Here is a 23,118-nt window from a genome sequence, read left to right as displayed (position 1 = left end):
TACCGTTGCAACTCCGAAGGAGGGTGTCGCCGCTGGAACTGTCGCACTGCACCGCATCGGAGAGAAGAGTGCCGCAACGAAGAGGAAGCGTGTCGCCGTCGCTGCTGCTGCCTTCGCAACTCCGAAGAAGGCGGGTGTCGCCGCTGTAGTTGTCGCACTTCACCGCATCAGGAGAAGAATCTCGTAACGAGGTCGTAGTGTGTCGCCATCGCTGTGCCTGCCGTCGCAACTCCGAAGCCGGAGGGTGTCGCCGCTGGAACTGTCGCATTTCACCGCATCGACCAAGAGCACCTCGAATCCCCGAGAAGCGCGCCGCCGTCGGAGCTGCTGCCGTCGCATCTTGAATGTCGCTGCAAGCTTTTGACTCAGTGGAGTGGGACTATCTGGCATGCCTGCAGCAGAAAGTTAAGTTTGGTCTCAAGATTAGAAACTATGTTCAACTACTTTACATAGATTTGACAGCATGGGTCAAATTTGGTAGGGTCCCCTCAGGCCCATTTCCGAACACGCAGCAGGTTTCTCTGTGTGCCCATTGCTCTTCTCATTGGAAATCAAACTACTTGTTCATCAGGATCAATGTCCAGGCCAGGGAGTTTGAGTGGGCACCGAGGGTCACTGATAGAATGGCACTATACACCAATGATGTCTTAGGAATCCTGAGGGATCTGGAGGGGCCATGTCTGAGGGTGCTGCAGATATGTGGCAGGCTGATGGGACTCCATTTCAACAAAACCAAATCCTCTGTGTTTTTAGTCAGAATCCCCTCAAGACCCAAGATGGGCAAGAGATGGGGTAGACATATCCAGCCATAAATTGACAGGTCGGCGATGTAACATTTTGGCATTCTTGGGTTGCTCCATAAATTTTAAAATGGTGGCCTTGCTTACTCTGTCAGTTACAGAACCACCCCCAATGCATTCTTCCATTTTTCTTCCATGAAGATGAACTTACTTAGAATATTTGTACGGCACTATAATAGACCTTGATTAGCTTTGCAGAAGTGTTTCAATTCCACATTCAAGGTAAGCATTGCAACATCGGATATCACTTCCTATTAGAGGGCAGCACACCTGGCAATTCCAAATGTTGGTGGTATGACACGAGAGATCCGGTTTATACAACAGAAAAATGTGCCATGGGGATCCAGTTGCTACACTTGTGGTGTGGCGGAACAGCTACTCTTTCTTTGCCACCACTATCAGACACATGCTTCAAATATGGCATGACACACTCAAGGGCCTGGATGGAGACACAAACTTACTAAAGAAACATCTCTGTGGTTAGAGATTTGGCTTAGACAGGTGTAGGATGGCCAGAATTCCAGCAATGGGACACCTTAGCTATCTTTATTTTAAGCAGTGCCATGCCAGGGATGGTGAGAAGTCCCTTGTAGCTCTGCAGGAGGAATTCAAACTGCACCAGAGGCACTTTTATAAATATCTGTATCTGTGTCTTGCTCTGGGGCCATAGACGCCATACTTCTGGCAAACAAACCTCAAGCGCAAAAGACATTATAAATATAGAACATAGGGAAGAGTCAGTGGAGTTTTTTTAACCAGAGTGGGAAGCATGAGAGGGAGACCCGAGCTTACTGGCGGAATATAACTGGTTGGGAGACATGAGCTGCTGGTGGAGTCAGCTATCACCTCACAATTTAGGGTCACTCAGGTAAACTACCTACACAGAGCATAGCTTACTCAGTATTGATTGTAGAAATTGGGGCTGGTGGCTTCCCCTCAGTGCCACAAATGTTGTCTAATAACAGTGACCTGCACATGGTTTGGAGCTGTACAGTGGGTAGTACATTTTAGGAGGAGATTCTTTCAACACTAGTTGGATACTTCTTCAGGAGATCAAGATGACTCTGCTTAATATTTTCCTTGACCTCTATAGTAAGTTACAAATGGCCACTCCTGTGAATTGGTTATCTGGTTCAAATTAATCCACAGTAGTGGTGGTTTGTACCTGTTTCTAACTTGAGACATTGCTCAAAGATTGTAGAAAATTAGGTTAATGGCTGACGAGCAGTAGCCACAATATGGTAATTTAGCAATATTTAGGTTAAGCATTAGCAGAAGACATCTTGTATTTAGAGACTATCTTGCCCGTTTACGGAATCCATTTTGTATTTCTGTTGGACATTTTGTATGCCATGTGCTCTGTCCTACCTTCCTGTCAACTGCTCTTGAAATCTGCCTAGAGACAAGATATGTTTAGTCTCCTCTGCTTTGCACATGCTCAGTTGAGCATACAGCTGTCTCCAACTTGTAACTGTCAAGATGTGCCCACCAGAATTAGCTGACTATCAGCCCTTCTCACTTGTTGCTAGCACACTCTGTGTATGACTTTATATGTATTTGAATCCAACACTCTGTGCCTTGTACCACCTTCATTTCAGCCCCTGTGTGGGTATAAAAGGACCAAGCTCCTTCTAGTCAGTGTGCTACCTCATACTATACCGAAGGGTGTTGTGTGAATGTAGTTCCACCTCATGAGGTTTAATAAACTCTGTCTTTTCTATTCCAGTTTCTGTGCCAACTTCTTACCAGTGGTCTAAGGACTCTGAGCAGAGAAGGGCGAATCCCTTGCACTAGTAGGCCTGGTTGGGGCTTGCTACCACAAATATGCTTGTCAGGTCTAGTGGCTCAGTGGACTAATGCGTCTACTGCAGGGGCCTGATCTCGACCTCATGGTCACAGGTTTCAAATCCCGTGGGTCCACTCAGCCTTTCATAAATGTAAATGTAAATGTACATGTATTTATATAGCGCAAATCACCGACACGGTATCTAAGCGCTTGCTTAGGGAACCCGCCCTGGTATTCCCCTGTTAGATATCCCGGCTGGGTATCCACAAGGTGAAAGCCAGGCATCCCACCGCGAGGGGCTGTAGTGGAGATTAAGCAAGCTATTGCCCAGAGTCGCAGAGTGTGACCCCGTGAGTCGAGTAGGCACCGGAGCGAGAATTATCGAGTCCGTGGAATTTCAGAGCCCGAGACCCGCCGAGGCGGGGAATCGAACCCTGGTCCACGGCCGATCTCAGCTTCCGGGTCTGCCGCCTCTAACCACTGAGCCACACTTCTCCCAACTTCATCCATTTGGGGTCGATAAAATGAGTACCATTGAGTTGGGTAACAACAAACATCTGTTATTTCAGCGCCAAGATACCCGTAGTGGTGCACGTGCGCTTTACAAATACTCATGTTATGTTATGTTATGTCAGGGTGAAGACACAAGCTACCCCTAAAGTAACCTATGCATAACCCTCTGATAGCTGGGCACAAAAGCAGCCAGGCTTGACTTAGAGGCAATGTGTAAAGTACTTATGTAGTACCAATTTATTAGCGACATACAACTAAATTAAATGTGCCAATTGGATGTAAGCTAAATTTACCATGTTTTAGGGGGTGAGGTCACGCTCTTCAGCACTTATGAGCAGTGCTAAAGTGCACAGAGTCATAAGGCCAACAAAATCGAAATCAGCAAAAATGGAGGAGTAAGGCAAAAAGTTTGTGGGAAAATCACCCTAAGGATAACAGGTCTAACAAAGATGCCTCTTTTTACGGTCCTGATCAATAAATGAACCAGGCAGGTCACTCCCCATGCCGCACAGTGCCACCAGCCTGTGCCCGTGTCCTAGCCTAGCGGCTGTTGGAAATCGAGGCCCGCCTCCACCTGCCGGCTACCACCTGCGCCTGATCCCTGGTGGCCAGTGGTAGGCCCTTTAGTTTGCTCTCTCACTTCTGCCCGTTATTGCTGCTGTTGCCTGAATCTGCGATTGCTACTTGTGCGCGTTTGTCTCCCCCCTTCATTCCCCCCGCTTTGTTCTGCCCATTTTGCCTTCTGTGTCCTTCGCCTGTTCTTGCCGCTGTTGGCTGATTCTGAATTTGTAACTTGTGCTCGTTTCTCTCTGCCTTCTCCTGCTGGCAATTTGCCCCTTTGCTTTATCATTTGCTATGCACCCTTTTGGCAGAATGGTTGCTGACGAAGTGCAGCCAGTAATTCCCTTTGTTCATGCACGAAAATTCTGGTCTACCAAGCAAAAAATACTATGCACTGTTCTTGTGCTACTACTGTTGTTAAATCTGTGTGGGGTGTTCTGTTTTTTTTTTTTAAACAAATTTTATTAAAAGATTGCATATATTTCGCTGGGCTCTGTACCCCAGAGATATCTGCAGGTCAAATATGCCACAACAAGTGGATTACAAACCAGTTTTCTTATAGGAAACAAGCCAGTACAAGAAACAGAATTAGCCCCCCCTGCTCCCAAACTCCCTCCCCTCCCCTGAAACTCCCCACTCTCGGATCCCTCCCATCCCCATCGCATGGTCACCATTACACGTCTCCAGTTCCTTATATACACTACCAACAGAATGCATGCACCTGCTATCATAACCCCTTCATACCTCCACCGGAAGGTCCTGTTCCACCGGAGGTTCAAGCCACAGGCCCCTAAATTCAGCCCAGCGCTTCCAGATTTTAAAATGTTTTCGTGGACATCCCCGGGCAACAAAGATCGGCTGTTCTATACCCATACAGAAGTCAAGCCCTCTCTTCCATGCCACCACAGGGGGGGCCCGTGTATAGGGTGTTCTGGGTTTTGAAATGTGAACAGACTGCAACGTCATGTACTAAAAAAAGATTGTTTCTCAGGTTTTACGAAAAGGACAGCCCAGAGCAATGTTTTTCTAGTTACACATAAAAGATTTTTGGTTGAAGGTACAGCCTGTTACCCCACTGAATCCGTTACAAGTTTATGAACTACTTACCCATTGTCACTGGTTAATTATACATATGTCCGCCCACCCCAATTCATAGAGGAAAAGGGTGAGTTTGGGATGGGCTATCCCGGTCCTCTTTTATATTATAAAAAGCCACGAGGGAAGGGATAGCCAGGTTGTGACACTAATATGTATTGTAATAATTTGTATATGAAAGAGCAGAACATTACCTTAGTAGGCTGGCATTACCAAGATTTAGCGGTCACTCGAAAAGCTGGTTATTATCCTGCATGTTATCCGACAGTAAACAGTACTGACACATTCTTGTATGTAAATTGTTCCAGAATAATAGTGTTAAAAAATACGATGTCTTTAGTGAAAAAGAAGGATCCAAGTACTGTTGGAATGAACACCAGGTATGCTCCTGTAGATTATCAAGGTCCACTTTATGCACACCCAGAATTTTATTTTCTGTCTAATGGTACTTATTCAAATGTTTATAATGGTACAGAGGATGTTGCTCTAGGGATGGTGCTTCCTCTCGGTTTACCCTGTAAGTATAGGAAGCCAAACATACGGTGGGCTAAAAGAACGCTGACAACAGAATTTTGTGATGGAGTAACGACCTGGAGGTTAATAATTATACTAATGGTATCACCTTTGGATATATTCTTTCTTCATCATTACTTTTGGTGGTACCGCCATGGCCTGGGGTGAAAAAGCTAGGGAATATTTTGGATGTAAGCTACAGCTACTGTCTAATTCCACAGTAGCGGCTATGTGTGACATCACCACCCAATTAGAAAGTATGTGGATAGATTCTGAGCAAACTAGATATGCTGTTGATTTCATTCTAGCTAAGGGCGGTGGTGTGCGCGAGGTAGTAGAAGACCAGTGTGTAGTCGGGATCACTAATATGGAAAAGAACATTACCCAACACATTTTAGACATCTTGGAAAATGTTAAAGGAATGGAGAGTGGGAACTGGAGTTGGTCAATGTTTGGTGGATGGGGTTGGATCCTTGAAAAGGTGACCTATTTCATTGTGATTTTGATTTCCTGCTGTGTCCTGATCCAATGTCTTCCCTTATGTTGTTCTAATTGCACCACCTGTCTCGCCCCTCAGAGAATATCGATCCATGATACCAATGCAACAATTATGATTCAGAAAGAAGTGAATGATCTTATGCAGATAAATGAGGGTATTCTTGAGACTTCTTTTCTCCTGTTTTCCTCCCTGAAAGTGAAACTGACAATATGGAATGCTCCTAAATTAATTCATCCATGATTGAATTATATGTCTTCTGCTATTACACATAATTGTTTAGCTCATGCTAAAAGTAGGATCTGTATGAATAAAAAAGTATGCTCTTGTATTGTTTTACATAAGATAGCATTTGCTGCGCCATTTTGTGTACAGGCGCCATTTTGTATCATGAGCTAAACTAATCCCTTGCTTTTTCCAAGAAACAGACTTCTCTAGGTTGTCTCGTGGGAGCGGAGTTTTGCCACATTAATGAATACAGAGGGCCTCATTTATGAAAAGTGACGCATCGCTGCGAGAAAACAGTGATGAATCACTTTTTATTGCGCCCTCCTTGCGACACCAACAATGCGTCATATTTACAGTAGGACGTATCATGTTGCAAGGAGTTACAGATACGTCAGTATTTCTGACTTTTCTGTAGGTGTAAAAATGACACATTGCTGGAGTGTGTCACAAAAGTAACGCAACTCCAGCAATGGGTCATTACACATGGGCAAGTCCCATGCAAAATGTGCCTTTGTCCGTCTAACGTCTGCCATGAGACATGCGTAAGATATTGACGCATTTGCATCCCAGAATTTCACTGCGTCACTTCTACTACCCTTTCTTGCATCAGAACGCCCCTTTGCATACATTATACCTGACGCAGGTATAATGTGGCACAGGGGTTTACAAAGTGACGCATCTAGGTAGATGCGTCACTTTGTAAATATGGTGCAACAAGGATCACATTTTATGCTGCTGGTGCGTCACAAAAAGTGATGCACCGGAGGCGCAAAAGTGATGCAAGGGTTCATAAATAAGCCCCACTGTTCTTATTAGCGCATACCTTTCCTTAAGATGTAAGCCATCTCCCACTTGTCTAGTGGCGGGCATAGGAGGAATGACCTTGACTGATAGATGTGTGCCCAGCTTCAGGGCCAACACTTACTCCTTTGTAATTTACTGTCCAGCTGCATCTCTCTGGAAAATTCCACTGTGGGCGTATTTTCATTGATTTTGAAATGTACATTATGTATCGTTATACTTGCTGATGTCAGTCCCTCTGCAGCACTCCTTAGCGGCTGGGCATATTGGGCTCCGCTCTGAGTGTACTCTGGATAAGCGATTATTTGTTTGTATTCTCTACTGTCTGACCGACTCTTCATTTCAGTGGAAGGCTGAGAGGTGGTCATTGGTGACCCGATTTGGGCCACTTCCTTCAGTGACAACCACTTTAAAAAGATTTTTTATTGTTTAAAAAGGGCTCTTATGGCGTGGAGAATTATCATTAGAATATGACAGCAACCACCTCCTTGCGTATCACAGCTGTTTAGCAAATGCAGGTAGAATTGGAGGATACTGCAAATGCCATAAACCCTTTCACCTACACTGTTTGTTGGGGTATATACTTTCCAGGAGCACTCTTGGGTGGGAGGTGGGGTCGCCTCCAATAAACCCATAGCCGGTTTTTAAAATATTGGGTTTCTTGAATGGGGTTATTGTTCGCCATCATATTTGCCCGTAGTAATTCAGTCAAGGTCCCTATATTTTAAGTGAAAATTGGAGACTTCCTTTCCCTTGTAAATTACTTTTCCTGCTTACATCCACTGCCCTACACCACCACCAGTTAAGAGGCTTGTAATGGCAGTAGTTATTCGCAACAAGCAGGGTTAGATTAATTCCAAGTAATTCAACATCATTAAGTACACAGAGAATCAAAAATTGCAATGCCAAAATGATAGTGACACCAGGTCTTCCAAGAGCTCTTCCTCCACCTTCCATCAAAACTCCTCAGCAAGGCCATATTGTATGAAGTAAGGTGACCTCTTCTACTCTACATTTCAAGCATTTACTATTGGTTACCAAACCCAATATTAGGACTCAATATCTCTTGCAGTAGACCGGATATAGTACTTTCAATTGGATACATCTTAGACTAGTTTGCGTAGCTTCGTCCCTCAAGTGCATCAGTGGTGCCCCCACTCTGTGTCCATTTATTCAGTTCTGTTAACAGTACATACGTATTTTGTAATTTGGTTTCTTTTTTGGATCATTTAGTATTCGGCCTTTATGAAGTTCTTGTTGTAGGTAAAGTTGATGTCACATCCAAGCTCTTGAGTCTCATTTTGTCAGTCATGGTGTATAGAAGCTATAGGTTTGAAAGTTTAAGACTTTCATAATTTTAGTGTTTTGTAATTTTCAGTAAGCTTTCCTATTTTATCTCACCTTTGATTTTGTTATGAAAATGATTTGCTCGATACAGGCCTCTTAAGTTATGATGTGACTGTATGCAGTATGTACTACTAAATTAACCTGAAGGTGCAGATAATTGTGTCAAGAACCTAACGCAGATTTGTAAAAGTATGCTTGGGTGCTCATTTTTCTAGAAACTTTACACACCTTCGATTCTGATATCTTCAACAGATTTTTTTAAAAGAAGACTTAAGGTGCAAAAAGAAATCAAGAATGTAAGAATGTGTTCCGATTGAGTTAAGTGTGTTACCAGTAAAATAAATATTGTTTTGAGTCTTTGTGGGTACTCTTAGACCTTGCTCAAAAGAATGTCCACTGAACAATTTGCAATACAAAATTGCATTATACCTGTGTCTTTGTAGTCGTTTAAATGATTTCCAGTTGGTTAATTAAAAACAGTTGCTAGTTATGAGAAATAGATAACATTACCATAGCTCCAAGTTCATTATACGTGTGAATACATGAACACATCTTTCTCTGTTCGAGTAGCCATACAATGGAATTCATTACCCCAAACATGACACAGATGGCTATCTGATTTTCAGGTGACTGCTCAAGAGTTGGTTCTTTCCTACATGACCACAATGCTCGTGCACCTCTGTATATAACCATTTAATTTGATTGTATGTATCTAGGTATGCGTACATCTTGATATAAATATGTACCTATGTATTTATTGCTCTGCTCCTACATTGACTCTCCGATGCACTACTCTATATTCCACCCCATACCGCTCTCAATAGGTCCTCTAGATCCACTCTCTGACTCATACCAAATCTCATTCTTCTTCCATGAGTTCCAAAATAACCCTTTTTTGACTCTTCCCTCCTCTATCACGCCTTGGATCGAGCCAAACCTCAATTCAATAATATGATCCCCACTGAAACGAGAAGGACGGTCACCCAGGCTCTCGTCAGCCGTAGACTGGACTACGGCAACGCACTCTACGCAGGAGCCCCGGCAAAACTGCTCCAACGCATCCAGAACGCCTCCGCACGCCTCATCCTCGACATCCCTCACCGCAGCCACATCACACCCCACCTGAGAGACCTGCACTAGCTCCCCATCAACAAAAGGATTACCTTCAAGCTCCTCACCCAAGCACACAAGGCACTCCACGACACCGAACCTGCGTACCTCCACAGCCAACTCAGCCTCTACGCCCCCACCGCCAACTCCGCTCCGCAGACCGCGCCCTCGCCACCGTCCCCCGCATCCGAAGAGTGACCGCCGGCGGCAAATCATTCTCCCACCTCGCCGCCAAGACATGGAACACCCTCCCCATCCGCCTGTGGCAGACCGAAGACCTCCTAACCTTGAGGAGACTTCTCAAGACCTGGCTCTTCGAACAGTAGCTGCATCCCTCCCCCAAGCAAGCCCCCCCCCCCCAGCGCCTTGAGACCCTCCCGGGTATGTAGTGCGATCTATAAATACTTTGATTGATTGATCCCCCAAACAATCCTTTTAAATTCTTCCCTCCTCTATCTCTCCTTTGACTCATCCCAAACCTCATCTTACTACTATGATCTCCCAATAAACACTTTCTAGACTCTTCCATCCCTTTCATTCCCCCATTATCCTTTTCAATCCAACTAACAGAGTCACATGTTCACCACTCAAATTAGCTCAAATTTCACTATACTTACTAATCCTTTTTGGGTCCCGGAGTAGTGTCCTACTCGCTGTAAATTGCTTTGCCGCCTTGTCAGGGGTAGTAAGCATGATATAAATACAATACACTACCCCTGGTACCTAGTGGGCACTGGGGGGGAAGGGGGTGGAGATCAGGTGTAATAACCACAATCTGTCTCCCAGGGGGTCAGAAAGACTGCGCCCATTTTTTTGGGGGGGGGGGGTAGGTGGGGGCACTACGCAGAAAAAAAATAATCCGGGCGTCTATTAGGCTGTTGCCCATATCTGACCCCAGGGGGCAGCAAGACTGTGCCCTTTTTTTGGGGGGGGGCATCGGCATGACTCTTCAAGGCATCCCCCACCCCTGCAAAAGGAAAAAATTAGTCCCTAGTGGGTTTTCTGCTCTCCTGTGGGGAGGGCAGTTTTGGGGCTATTGCCACGATATGCCCCCCAGGGGCAGAAAAATTGTGCCCATTTTTTATGGAGGGGTGGGGGCATTGGAATGCTCATTCTTGGTAGACCCCCACCCCTACACTAAGAAAATAGTCCCTGGTGCCTAGTGGGCTTTCTGCCCCTCCCAGGGGGCAGATCGGTAGCTATTGGTCTCATATGCCCCTGAAGGGGAGAAAACTTGTGCCCATTTTTTTAGGGGGTGGGGGCATTGGCATATCCATTCTGGGCAGCCCCCACCCCTTTTTAAAAAAATGGTGTTTAGTTGTCTTTCTGGGGTCAGATCAGGGGTAATCAACCCTCATCTGCCCCTCGGGGAGCAGAAAAATTGTCCTTTTTGTTTTTGGGGCGGTGGTGGCATTGACATGCCATTTTGGGCAGCCCCCACTCCTAAGGATTAAACAAGCATTTACAATGCAATGGTCTCGGCATTATTAAAGGTAGAGCTATTGGCATTGCTCATGACTTTTTTTTAAAATCATAAATAAATGGCATTGTCATTTACATTGCCAATAGCTTAATCATTAAATAAATGGCATTGTCATTTACAATGCCAATAGCCTAATCGCTCGCAAATGCATGACCTATGGCATTTACACCCACACAGACCCACCCACACACACATACAGAGCCACCCACACAGAGCCACAGACACACACACAGAGACACATACACAGAGACACACACACACACACAGCCCCCCACACACACACACACAGAGCCCCCCCACACACACAGAGCCCCCCCACACACACACACAGCCCCACACACACACAGCCCCCCACCCACACAGAGCCACACACACACACAGAGCCCCCCACCCACACACACACAGAGCCCCACACACACACAGAGCCCCCCACACACACATAGCCCCCCCCACACACATAGAGCCCCACACACACAGCCCCACACACACACACAGCCCCACACACACACACAGCCCCACACACACACACAGCCCCTCACACACACACAGCCCCACTCACACACACACACACACAGCCCCACTCACACACACAGAGCCCCCCACACACACACACACACAGCCTGGAGGCAGGGAAGCAAGTACAGTGAGGGGGCAGGGAAGCAAGCACAGCAAGGGTCAGGGAAGCAAGCACAGCCATGGGGCAGGGGAGCAAGCACAGCCAGGGGGCAGGGGAGCAAGCACAGCCAGGGGGCAGGGGAGCAAGCACAGCCAGGGGGCAGGGGAGCAAGCACAGCCAGGGGGCAGGGGAGCAAGCACAGCCAGGGGGCAGGAGAGCAAGCACAGCCAGGGGGCAGGAGAGCAAGCACAGCCAGGGGGCAGGAGAGCAAGCACAGCCAGGGGGCAGGAGAGCAAGCACAGCCAGGGGGCAGGGGAGCATGCACAGCCAGGGGGCAGGGGAGCAAGCACAGCCAGGGGGCAGGGGAGCAAGCACAGGCAGGGGAGCAAGCACAGCCAGGGGGCAGGAGAGCAAGCACATTGCGGTGATGATTCTAGATATAGCAAGGTCTAAACTGATGGTTATCACCTACTTTAAAGCGTGAACCGAGTAAATATCTATGTTCTATTTAACTTGTTTCTTTTGTTGACCTCACAAATATTTTGCTATGAACCAATTCAATCTGAGCTAATTCAAAATTGGGCTGATCACACAAACACTCTCACATTACAACTGCAATTATGCTCCTGCAATCTGGTTCGCTCTCACAACACTCAATGCATTTCCCTTATAATTCGGGCATGATTAAACCTTGAGGCTCTGTATTAGTTCCGTCCATAGTTGCAACCACACCTAAAACTGATTCATTCCCAACACTCCCTCTATAAATCTCTCTAAGATCCATATAATTCCAGCTGCTTTATTTAATATTGTCTGGGTGGGCAATACAGATACTTAATATGCAATAATAGATTAAGTGAATCCATGGGAACACTAATTCTCATAGACCTTTCTATATCACACTTGTCATTTTGTAGTAAGTGTTGTTCCCTTACAGATGGAACTGGGTTCTTGAAAGCAAAGTAGCTCTCAGTCCTCAATGTCAACGTCTAACTCTGAAAAGGAACAACTGCCTCCATCCGTTGTACAATACTTTGTATTTATCATCAATTTAACGCAAACTAATCTCAGACTGAAATAAACAAGTGGCAATGCTAGTCTTAGCTGACTGCCAGAGCAATCTCGTACACATCGGGAAACCCAGAAACTCTAAAAAACATTTTGAAGCTCATAACTGGGCCAGATGAAGGAATTCCTCTTAAAAACCTGACTAATGCAGAAAAACCTGTAAATAATTGTAGAATGTAAAGGGGGTATATCACACCAATTGACGGCAACTGTGCTGTAGCACCAATCATTACATCAAATTTATTTCCTAAGCATCAACCTGACAAAATGTTTATTCGCACTGCTCCCGCAGGAGAGTCCATTATTAAACCCTAAACATTATCACCTGCAGGTATTTCTTGCATCCAACAAAGCACAAATATGACCTATAATAAACTACCAAGGGTCTTTCAACAACACTTACAAGCGAAGAGAGTATATTACCCATCGCATTCGGTCTACTTCTAAACATCCCTGAACCCCCATCAGCACAGCAGAAATATCTCTCAGAACTCACGTGCACAAAACACTGCACCAAAGCTACATGCTAAGCATTGAGTAGCCAAACCCCACACACCAAACCCCTCTTCTCAGGCAACCGTCCCTCAATCAGTTAAGGACTTAGGCCCCATCACAACCGGAGGCAGACATCAGCGTAGCAAAGCCTTACTGGCGGCTATTTATTGCCTTCTAGAGGGCGCTCACCACTTCACACACAACCTTACAGAATATGCCACTCACAGCACACAAGAGGATGCCAGTGCTATTGGCAAACGATGCCTCAGCAGCATAGACACTACAGCCCGAATAATGATCAAACGCTCCCCTTCATGGAATGAAATAAACATCAGTCAGATGGCATAGGCATCCATACACAAAGTACATGACACGGAACTCTGGCAGGCTCAAACATATCATGCATGGATGCGTAATGGGTGGCGGGGGCGATGACGGTGGTTCTCAGTGCAAAGGGGGTCCTCATACCTACGTTTCCTGGCGGGTGTGGGAAGAGAGAGGGGGGGGGCAAGTTTGGAAGAGAAAAGAGGGTAAAAGAATAAAAGGAAGAGGTGAGGAGAGTCAAAGTTATTGGAGGAGGGTGGAGAGGAACAGAAGGGGCATGAGCGGAGGCAGGGAGGGTGGGGGAGAGGGAAGATAGAGGAGCACACCTCCTACCCCGACATTGGGCCACACCACACACCGGCCTGATGGCATGGAGCCCCGCCACACCCTTTTAGGTGTCTGAGTGGTGACCCTGAGGCTGGCCCGGGCCTCGGGCGGGCTCTGACCGTTGAGGGTCCCCCAGAGGGCAGGGGGGCACAGACTCACCTTATCTGTTGGCCGTTGATTTCACTGTGGGCAGTCTTCTGTGATGGCCGCTGGGTGGCAGCTTTCCCTGCGCTCTGTCGTTAGTTGCACTCGGGTGCGGTGACAGGCTGGACTTTGCGCAGTGTTGCTTAGCGGCCGCTGGGTGGCAAAAAGGGGACACAGCTGCTCTTTAAGGCGAACAGCGGTCCGTTTTTCTCTTGGAGGGGCTCGTCTGTTGTTTTTCTGGGGGGCCTGCGATGGGCACGGGTGCAGCTCTTTTGCCCAGGGTCTTGTTGCTGATGTGGCCTTGGCGGTGGTCACCCTTTGTGTGCAGGTGAACGGAGGTGCAAGGAGAAACTTGAAAAAAACGGTAGCGAGGGTCTGTTTTATCCTGGACCTCACTGTGGCGACAAAGGCACTCGGGCGCCCAAGTCCCTGGGCTGGCCAAAGGTAAAACCAGGTGCTCCTAGGACCCTCGGTGTCGGGTGAGAGGGTAGGTGATGAGGGTTTCTTTCTCCGGTGCGCGGCTCCGATTTTGGCGGGAAGCCGGGACACTTGCCAGGCGGGGGGTCAGCTGTTTGGCGGATCCCGCTGTGTGAGGTGTCTCGCTGCAGCTTTCACTCGCCAGGCGCGGGGGTCAGCCGGTCGGCGGGTCTCGCTGCAGCTTTAGTGGTGCCCTCTGGTCCCGATCTAGTGGTGATGCCTGCTTTTGGAGTGGGGGCGATGGCGCTGGCAGCCAGCCGCAGGGGGTGGGGTGCTTCTCCGGAAAGGGGGTCCGCCGGCGGGCGGGCTCCGATGTGAGGAACCTTCTCCCCTTCTAGATGCGGGTCTGGAGGCGATGTCTTGTGGTGGGGTCAGTGCGGACCTCCGGGATCAGGATTGCAGCCTGGAGGCAGAGCTCTGCAGATGTGGTGCGTCCTTCTTCTGCTCGCCTGTCCCCTACAGCTATGTGTAGTGAGCCAATCCACACATCATATTATCCGATGTTCGAGTGGCATGCGGGTATGCAATCCAAACCCGTAACAGACAAATCCCTTACGCCAAACATATCCTGTCGTAAAATTCAATACTGAAAGCTGTGCACATACATACCAAATTGGAAGAGGTGCTTGTAAATTCATTGTTTAAAACCCCAATGGCAACACTTTCACAAAATTTAAGGACTAGGGAGTCGCGTCCACCCTCATGGTGAACTTCGGGAAGAAATGGCTGCCTCAAAGCTCCGAAATTTTCGGAATCGGGGGCGTGTTTTGGCGTTCTGAGTGACGGATGACGTCACAGTCGAAAGAACGCAAAAAAACACGCCCCCGAATCCGAAAGAGACGGGGCTTTATTGGAGTGACTCCCCTCTCCTGCAATGGCTGGCCTCCGTTTAGGAAGCCAGCCAATGGAGGAGAATGGAATAGAGAAGCGGGTTCAAGCCCCCATACTCCAATACATTAAATCTCCTCCCGGAGACTGCGCAAGCGCAGCCTTCGGTCCTCTACCTAAAAAAATCCCTGGTCCCAGTGGACTCTCTGCTCCACCTGGGGGGCAGATCGGGGGTAATAACCCCTCCCTCTGCCCCCCCCCCCCCAGCGGAGGCAGAAACAATTATTAGGGTCTGGGGACTGAGGGCATTGCCATGCCCATTTTATAGGCACCCCCACCCCTCTTTTATTTAAATTTAAAAAAACAATAATTCCTGGTGCCTAGTGGCCTTTCTGACCCCCCCCCCCTTTTTGACGGCAGATCGAGGGGAATAACTTTCACTTTCAGTCTAATAACCTTGGCACACTGTGCACGCCGATTTTCATTACACTGATGAAAAAATGCCTCAGTAGGTTTGGAGAACCTCTTCTCCAGCTCCTGTGGCTCAAAAAAATAAAAGAAAATCCCTTTGCTGTTTACAACTGAGGGATTTGGTGCTCATGTGCAGAGGAAGGAATGGATCTGTCCTTTGCACACGAGCACCATCATGTCCACTGGTGTGGTTAAATACTGGCACAGCTAACCCACTCCACTTATGGAAGTTCAATGATAGAAATACACTATTGGACTGTTGTAAAGTGGGATGTTTCTTGGAAGAATTGGGCTACCCTGGGGGACTCACTTAAGGCTTACGAATATAAGAAAGTGGGCCCTTCAACTTCCAGCTCCTAAAAGGAAGCAAACTTTTTTTTTGCTACAAAGCTGGTACATGGGAGGTCAGACCCACAGCAGGTGAAAACTCATTCTCCATTGAATTATACTACTTTAGCACACTTTGCAAAATCCTTTGGGGACTAGAAGCGTAGGACATTTCCAGGAGGAGCACCAGATTTAAACTTTCTATTACTTTGAAGGAAACTGTTCAAATCACCATTAAATGCGCCACTTTATATGTTCTAAGAATATCCTATTTAATATGGCGACAAGGGTAAAAGGTGGTGCAGTTCTGATTTTATATGCAGGGCACTTGCCTTTTGGCTTCTAATTTTAAATTCTCAATGATATCAGCCTTTTTTTTTTTTTTTAGCAGAGCAAAGTTAGCCTCCATCTATGGCTGCATGTTGAAAATAACCAAACTCTTGATTAAAAGTTTTTGCCAGGAGTCTGAAGAATGTGGAGTCATAATGTATTTCCATCAAGCAACCTACACCCTTGAAGAGTGCTTGGAAGTCAGCGACTAAAAGGCCAGCTCTCAAGGAGGGGGATTTCTCCCCAATCCATAGTAAGCAGAAGCAAAATTGCAAATAATGCTATTGTTTCGACATGCGCGTGGACTGAGTTTATTTACAAATTAAGGACAGGGAGGGGGTGGTGGCAAAATTCTTTGCAAAACAAGAATTCTAAGTTCACAGGCAGCAAGAAATGCACAGAAAGAGAAATTCTCATGCTGCACAGCTCTTGATATAAATACCTTAAAGGGAAATACATTCATCTAATTACAGAGTCGGCCCCATTAAAGTTCTCTTGAAAGCAACTTTCTCATTCGGGTAGGTAATGTGTGGCACTAGCCTTCTAGAGCACCAAGATATTTTTGCAATCAGGTAGGGCACACAGATTTCCCTGAAGGGAAAGTTGCTTTGAAGTGCACAGCCAGGGGGGCAGACTTCTAAAATCAACTGTACCTTTTACGTTTGTTTTTTTGCCATTTATGTCACAGCTGTCTCTTAAATTATCCAAATATATGCAAAATCTTGAGTCCTGAAACTGCACTAGTCAAAGACACACTACATTCCCAATAAATGGTGTTAACCAATCTCAGACCAAAGAAACTTTTTCTATTTAAACAATCGTTTGGAGAAATATGTGTACCTGCAAACCGCAATATATTGCATTCCAGCTGTCAAATCGAATTACAACTTTTTTCACTTTTGAGTTGCACCTTTTAAAACAAAATACTTTTTCCACCTTACAGTTCTATGTTACTATCCAGAAAAAAATTAGAAGTTCATAACTATTCTGTAGATAAAAGCTCACTGTTGGAGGTTCATAAATTTATAAATCAACTTTATTGCCTTGGCACTTAGCGACTGATTAACATACGATGTTACATGAGTATTCATAGGTATAGCCGTACCCACATACATGTGTAGTCATTCATCTACTGCAAATGTACTTTCACAAGTACCAATGAAATGTACACTTCTTTGTAAATCTATTTATCAGATTCACATTTGATTTAACTGTTCAATAATTATCTGTGTATATTCAATTCATTTAAACCATGCTGGAGTCAGACTGGGTTAAATTTAGAATTATTATATCATCCATATAGATTCGGAGTCAAACGATTTCTTCTACTAATGCTGGAAGTAACATCCTCACTTGTTTTTATAGGTCTGGCAAAACAAATATAGCTTAAAAACAGAAGGGGCCCCAATGCATCACTATCAATGGCAATTCTGAGGTATACATTTTTCGGAAACTCCTCAGTGTGAAGCATCTATTGTGTAAATGGGAAGAGATGATATCAACTGTAAAAGGCCATGCCGATTCTGAGTTTCACCATTTTTAACATACAGTTGGTCTGACAATCATGGATGATTCATACTCTGGTATCCTTCTACCACCCATAGATCTCTGAATGTCCCTGAACTGCATTGTTTGATCACAACTACCAGAAAAATGTGCATAAAATCTAGACTGCTTGAATTATATTATTTTCTCGTCAGCACTACGGAGAAGGAAACAAAAGAAATGTTCACTAAAGATTTCCAGAAGAAAATAAAGGTGCACATTTGCATTCCTTTATATGCACCATGACCGGAACACTTCTTTCCCTGCCTGCAGTAAGGCACTGCATTTTAAGTTATTTTTGGGCACCAGGATTCATCACCACTGCTTAGGCTCTTTTTTCATCTGCACAATAAGGATCCCATCTTAGCTTCTTATCCATGGCACTTTGCTGCCCTTAGTAGGTGTATTATTTGATATTCTTTTTTTGGGGGGAGGAGGGGGGGCTTGGATCACTCTAGAAAAATGTCCCGGTATTTCTAATCCCATCATTTTATCACTCCTGATCTTTTTTATGCAGCTTCTGGCTGCAAGATTTCTAATCATGATCTGAGATTGAACGATACACACTTCCCAACTGCATTTTGTGGTCTGAGAGATTACTTTCCAAAATGAGTTTGATTCATTAGGTTGCAATGCTTCTTCCGTCACGAAACACTATTCAGCAGTAGTCTCAATCAATTTTTTTTAATGCTGTGCCCTCCATTGAAAAAGAAAAAATCCTTGCCCCCCTCAGAATTTTTCGAAATTATTCTATTAAATTGGCATTGTACAAATATGTCTTGACTTATTTAAACATAGCAGTTAAATTCAGTTACAGTTTTAAAAATGTAATCAATTACGTGATTGCCAAACATACTTTTCTGGTCAGGCAGGACTTCTTAACATGTACAAGTATCCACAGTATGATCATTAGAAGTAGAGGTTGGGGGGTTTGAAGAATATTCAGAGTCCCTTCCCTTTTGACACATACTCCCAGAGTAGCTTACTGCTGCACCTTTTTTCCAGAGTACACCAAAGCACTATTGTCAGCATAATGCTTCTTTTGGCAAAAGTCTGCCCCCTCCACCACCCTGATCACTTTGAGGCCCCCTGGGGAGGGCGCCCCTCATTTTGAAGACCCCTGCCATAGAAGGTTATCGCCTAATTTCCTATATGTTAACATCAGGAAAGTTTTTTGTTTTTTTTAAATCACAAGGCTGCACTACTCACTGATGCTTTTTCCACATTCTGTGCAGTGGGTGGGTTTCCTACCAGTGTGGATTCTCTGATGTATGAACTGTCTGCTTGCCTGGGTGAAGCTTTTACCACATACAGCATTAGGGGTTATAAACAGTGTAAAGTTCTGACACATTTTCTACACTAAATCCTTATGGAGTATGGATCCTCTCATGTTCAAGAGATCTGCGCCCTGAGTGAAGCTTTTCCCACTTTCTGTGCACCAATACAGTTTCTCACCAGTATGGACTTTCTGGTGCCTCAATAAAGTGTGTGACCGATTGAATCTTTTCCCACAGTCTGTACAATGAAAAGGTTTCTCACCGGTATGAATTCTTTGATGTCCCAACAGTGTGCTCTTCAGAGTGAAGCTTTTTCCACATTCTGTACACTGAAAGGGTTTCTCGCCACTATGAATCCTTTGATGATTCACCAGGATGTGCTTTGTACTGAAGCTTTTCCCACACTCTGTACACTGAAAGGGTTTTTCACCAGTATGAATTATTTGATGGGCCTTTAGCGTGCTTGTATCAGAATAGCCTTTTCCACATTCTGAACAGTGGTAGGGTTTTGTAGTAGTGTGGAGCCTTTGGTGTCTTAACAGATATGCTTTATGAATGAAGTTTTTCCCACATGCTGTACACTGATAAGGTTGCTCAGTATTGTGAACTCTTTGGTGTCTTAACAGATATGTTTTATGAGTGAAGCTTTTCTGACATTCTGCACACTGATAGGGTTTCTCACCAGTATGAAATCTCTGGTGTCTCAACAAATGGTATCCTATAGTGAAGCTTCTCCCACATTCGGCACACTGGAAGGGTTTCTTACCAGTATGGATTTCCTGATGCTTCTTTAGTGCACTTGTCTCAGGGAAGCCTTGGCCACATTCTGTACAGTGGTAGGGTTTCTCACTAGTACAGGTTAACTGATGTTTCAACAATGTACTCTTCCAAGTGAAAGTTTTTCCACAGTCTGTACACTGAAAGGGTTTCTCACCAGTGTGGAGTCTTTGATGTACAAGAAGATGGCTTTTCCGAGCAAAAATTGTCCCACATTCTGCACACTGATGGGGTTTCTCACCAGTATGGATTCTCTGATGTACTAAAAGGTTTATTTTCTGAGAGAAAGGTTTCCCACATTCTGTACAATGATAAGGTTTCTCACCAGTATGGACTCTCTGGTGTATCAACAAATGGTGGCTGGCTATGAATCCTTTCCCACACTCTATACAATGATAGCGTTTCTCACAAGTATGGACTCTCTGGTGACTCAAAAGCTTCTTTGGCTCGGTGAAACTTTTGTCACATTCCGTACACTGATATGACTTATCCTCAGAATTATCTATGTCATGGCTGTGCGGTGAAGAGTCCTCAGTGCAGCTTTTCCCACATTCCTCATACTGGTAGAGTTTCTCACCTGAAAGCATTCTCTGACAATTCAACAGAAGGTTCTCAGAGTCAAGCTTTTCCCACACATCTTAGACTGGAATGTTTTTTCCTGAAGATACTCCTATGCTGCATTAATTTTACATTAGAAAGAAAATGAGGTCACATTCTACATCTGGGTGGTTTTGCCTCATTATTGATCATGGAATGTAAGTACATATGTGACCTCTAAATGAACTTTTCTCAGACTCTTACACTAACATGGTTTCTAGCCAGAGCAGGACATCTGAGGTAAATACAGATAAAAATAAACAAAGCATTTTCACTTTCTAAAATGATACAGGTTATCACTGGTATGGATCTCCAAAGTGTCCATAAAGATGAGCTCTATTTGAAGCCTTGTCTCCCTTGAATGAATCACACAATGGGTAGACAGGGCCACCCTTCAAATGGAGGTTTACTCAGATTCTACACACTGATACAATTTTTCTTTTGCTGATGTTGCTTGGGACTTCTCTGGTGCTGCAGTCTCTTCATCAGGTTCTTCGATTCTGTGAATGAGAAACAAATATCTGTAACGGTGCAAATGAAATCAGGTAGCTGATCTCAGCCAAGAAGCTATAACGCAGAGAAGTTGGATGAGGGAGAATGATTTTGAAGCAGAGGGGCACAGCTTCAATAGCTGCACTAGAGTTTTATTTATATATTTTGTTTGCAATCCAATATTTTAAACACATATAAATTCATATCGAAGATGAGGTATACACCATATAAAACTCGATATTATTTCCAAAGAGGTAAATATAATTCCTTAAACATAAAAAGTGATTAGAACCCTATGAACCAAATACAAGGCACCAATATATAAATAAATTCATATTACTCCTTCTCATGATTATTCACAGGCCCCCAGATTGACAAACCTAGTTTGTGTCCCCATAAGAGCATATAAACTATATTCCATATTAAAAATTATAACTAGTCTAGCTTTCCAGATTTCAAAAGTTGTTGCTTCCTTTTGCAGCCACGTGGAAGCTATACAAAGACAGGCCACCGCTACTACAAAAAAATATATATATATATCTAAATTCAAAAGCTGATGTCACTCAGTCGCATCTTCCCCTATGTCCTTCAGTATAGAGGGGGGTGTGATATTTATTTCTACTCCAGTGATTTCCGAGAGGAACTTTTCTATATGGCCCAGAAGCTGAGCTAACTTCCTGCATGCATAAAAGATATGTACAATATCGGCCAAGTTTGCCCCACATCTAAAACATTTACCATCGTTAAGCCCCACTCCCTCCATTTCGTCATCTTTACAGGGGTATGATATATATCAAATATGGTTTTAAAATGGTATGGTAATGGTATGGTGAATGGTATTTATCAAGCGCACGTTCACCTACGGTATCTTGGCGCTGGAGAGGAGGAGCTGTCTAAACCTGGTCTGAAGAACTCAGTTGTATGCAGACGAGAAGAGCCAAGTTTTCAAGGATTTTCTGAAATGAACGTGGGAGGGAAGAAGGCGCAGTGCAAGGGGAAGGGAATTCCAGAAAAGGGGGGCCTGCGAAGAAAACCGCACCCCTCCATGTTTTTTCCGCCTAAAGGGGGAGGGAGTGAGGAGATTGTGGGTGGATGAACGGAGGTCGCGCTGAGGAACATGTCGATGTAAAAGGGAAGAGATAAAGGCGGGTCCCTGAGAGGAGAGAGCTTTGTGAATCAAGCAGCCAAGTTTGAAAAGGCTGCGCTGAGCCACAGGGAGCCAGTGGAGGCTCTTTAGCAAGGGCTTCGTGTGAGTGGATTTAGGCAGTCCATAGACCAACCTGGCTGCCTGATTCTGAATAAGATGGAGATTTTTTACTTGATATGCTGGGATACCCACAAATAACGAGTTAGCATAATCAATTCGCGAGATAACCAATCCCAGGGTGACCTGAACAAGGGCTTCGTGGGAGAGGAATCTGTTGATTTTCCGTATGCGACGCAGATGGTAAAAGCAAGTGGAAATCACAGTCTTAATGTGTGCCCTCATTGAAAGGTCTTTGGAAATGGGAATCCATAAGCTCCTAACAGTATCAACCGGGGAGGGAGGGGAACCAAGTGAACGAGGCCAGAAAAGTGAACTCCAAGGATTGTCGTGGGGACCAGTAAGAACTAACTCCGTTTTGTCAGGGTTGAGTTTGAGTTGATTATGATTCATCCAAGAGCTTATAAAATTCATTACAGAGTGGACATGTTGTATGGAAGACGGAGAGGAGTCAATGCTGAAGATGATCTGGAGATCATCCGCGTAATTGAAGATGGTGACCGATTTTTGTTGAAGCTCCGAGATGAGAGGGCGGATATAAAGGTTGAAAAGGAGTGGTGAGAGCGAGGAGCCCTGCGGGACTCCACAGGTAAGATGTTTTTTCCCTGAGGAGAAAGGTGGGAGAGACACTGCTTGAGTGCAATCCTGAAGAAAGGAGGTGATCCACTTCAGTGGTAGCCCATGGATGCCGGCGTGCTCAACACGTTCAAGTAGGATGGAGTGATCTACCCTGTCGAACGCCGCCGACAAGTCCAGGAGCACCAGAGCCTGAGAGATGTTCTGATCAGCCCCCCTTCTTAACTCCTCGTGAACGGCCAAGGCGATAGACTCGGTGGAGTGCTGGGGTCTAAAGCCGGCCTGATGGGGATCGAGGAAGTGAGAGGTTTCAATGAAGTCAGTCAAGCAGCTGCCCACATAGGCTTCCAAGACTTTCCCCAAGTAGGGAAGGAGGGAGATTGGACGAAAGTTGGAAGGAGTGTTGGGATCTGATCCAGGTTTTTTCAAGATTGGAAAAATCACCGCTGT

The 23,118-nt window shown here is 45.2% G+C and overlaps 1 protein-coding gene across 1 annotated transcript in view; it reads right to left on the bottom strand.

Moving 5' to 3' along the window:
* The window catches only part of LOC144827922 (uncharacterized), a 171,211-nt gene that overhangs the window by 120,958 nt on the left and 27,135 nt on the right, over positions 1 to 23,118 (bottom strand). Inside the window, exon 2 of the mRNA XM_078686085.1 lies at positions 19,042 to 20,836. Coding sequence (XP_078542211.1) covers positions 19,042 to 20,326 — 1,285 coding nt within the window. The 5' untranslated portion in view covers positions 20,327 to 20,836. The remainder of the gene's footprint in view (positions 1 to 19,041; positions 20,837 to 23,118) is intronic.

Source organism: Lissotriton helveticus, chromosome 4_1 (assembly GCF_964261635.1).
Source record: "Lissotriton helveticus chromosome 4_1, aLisHel1.1, whole genome shotgun sequence".
NCBI classification, from domain to species: domain Eukaryota; kingdom Metazoa; phylum Chordata; class Amphibia; order Caudata; family Salamandridae; genus Lissotriton; species Lissotriton helveticus.
This window is presented reverse-complemented; position numbering and strand designations above follow the sequence as displayed.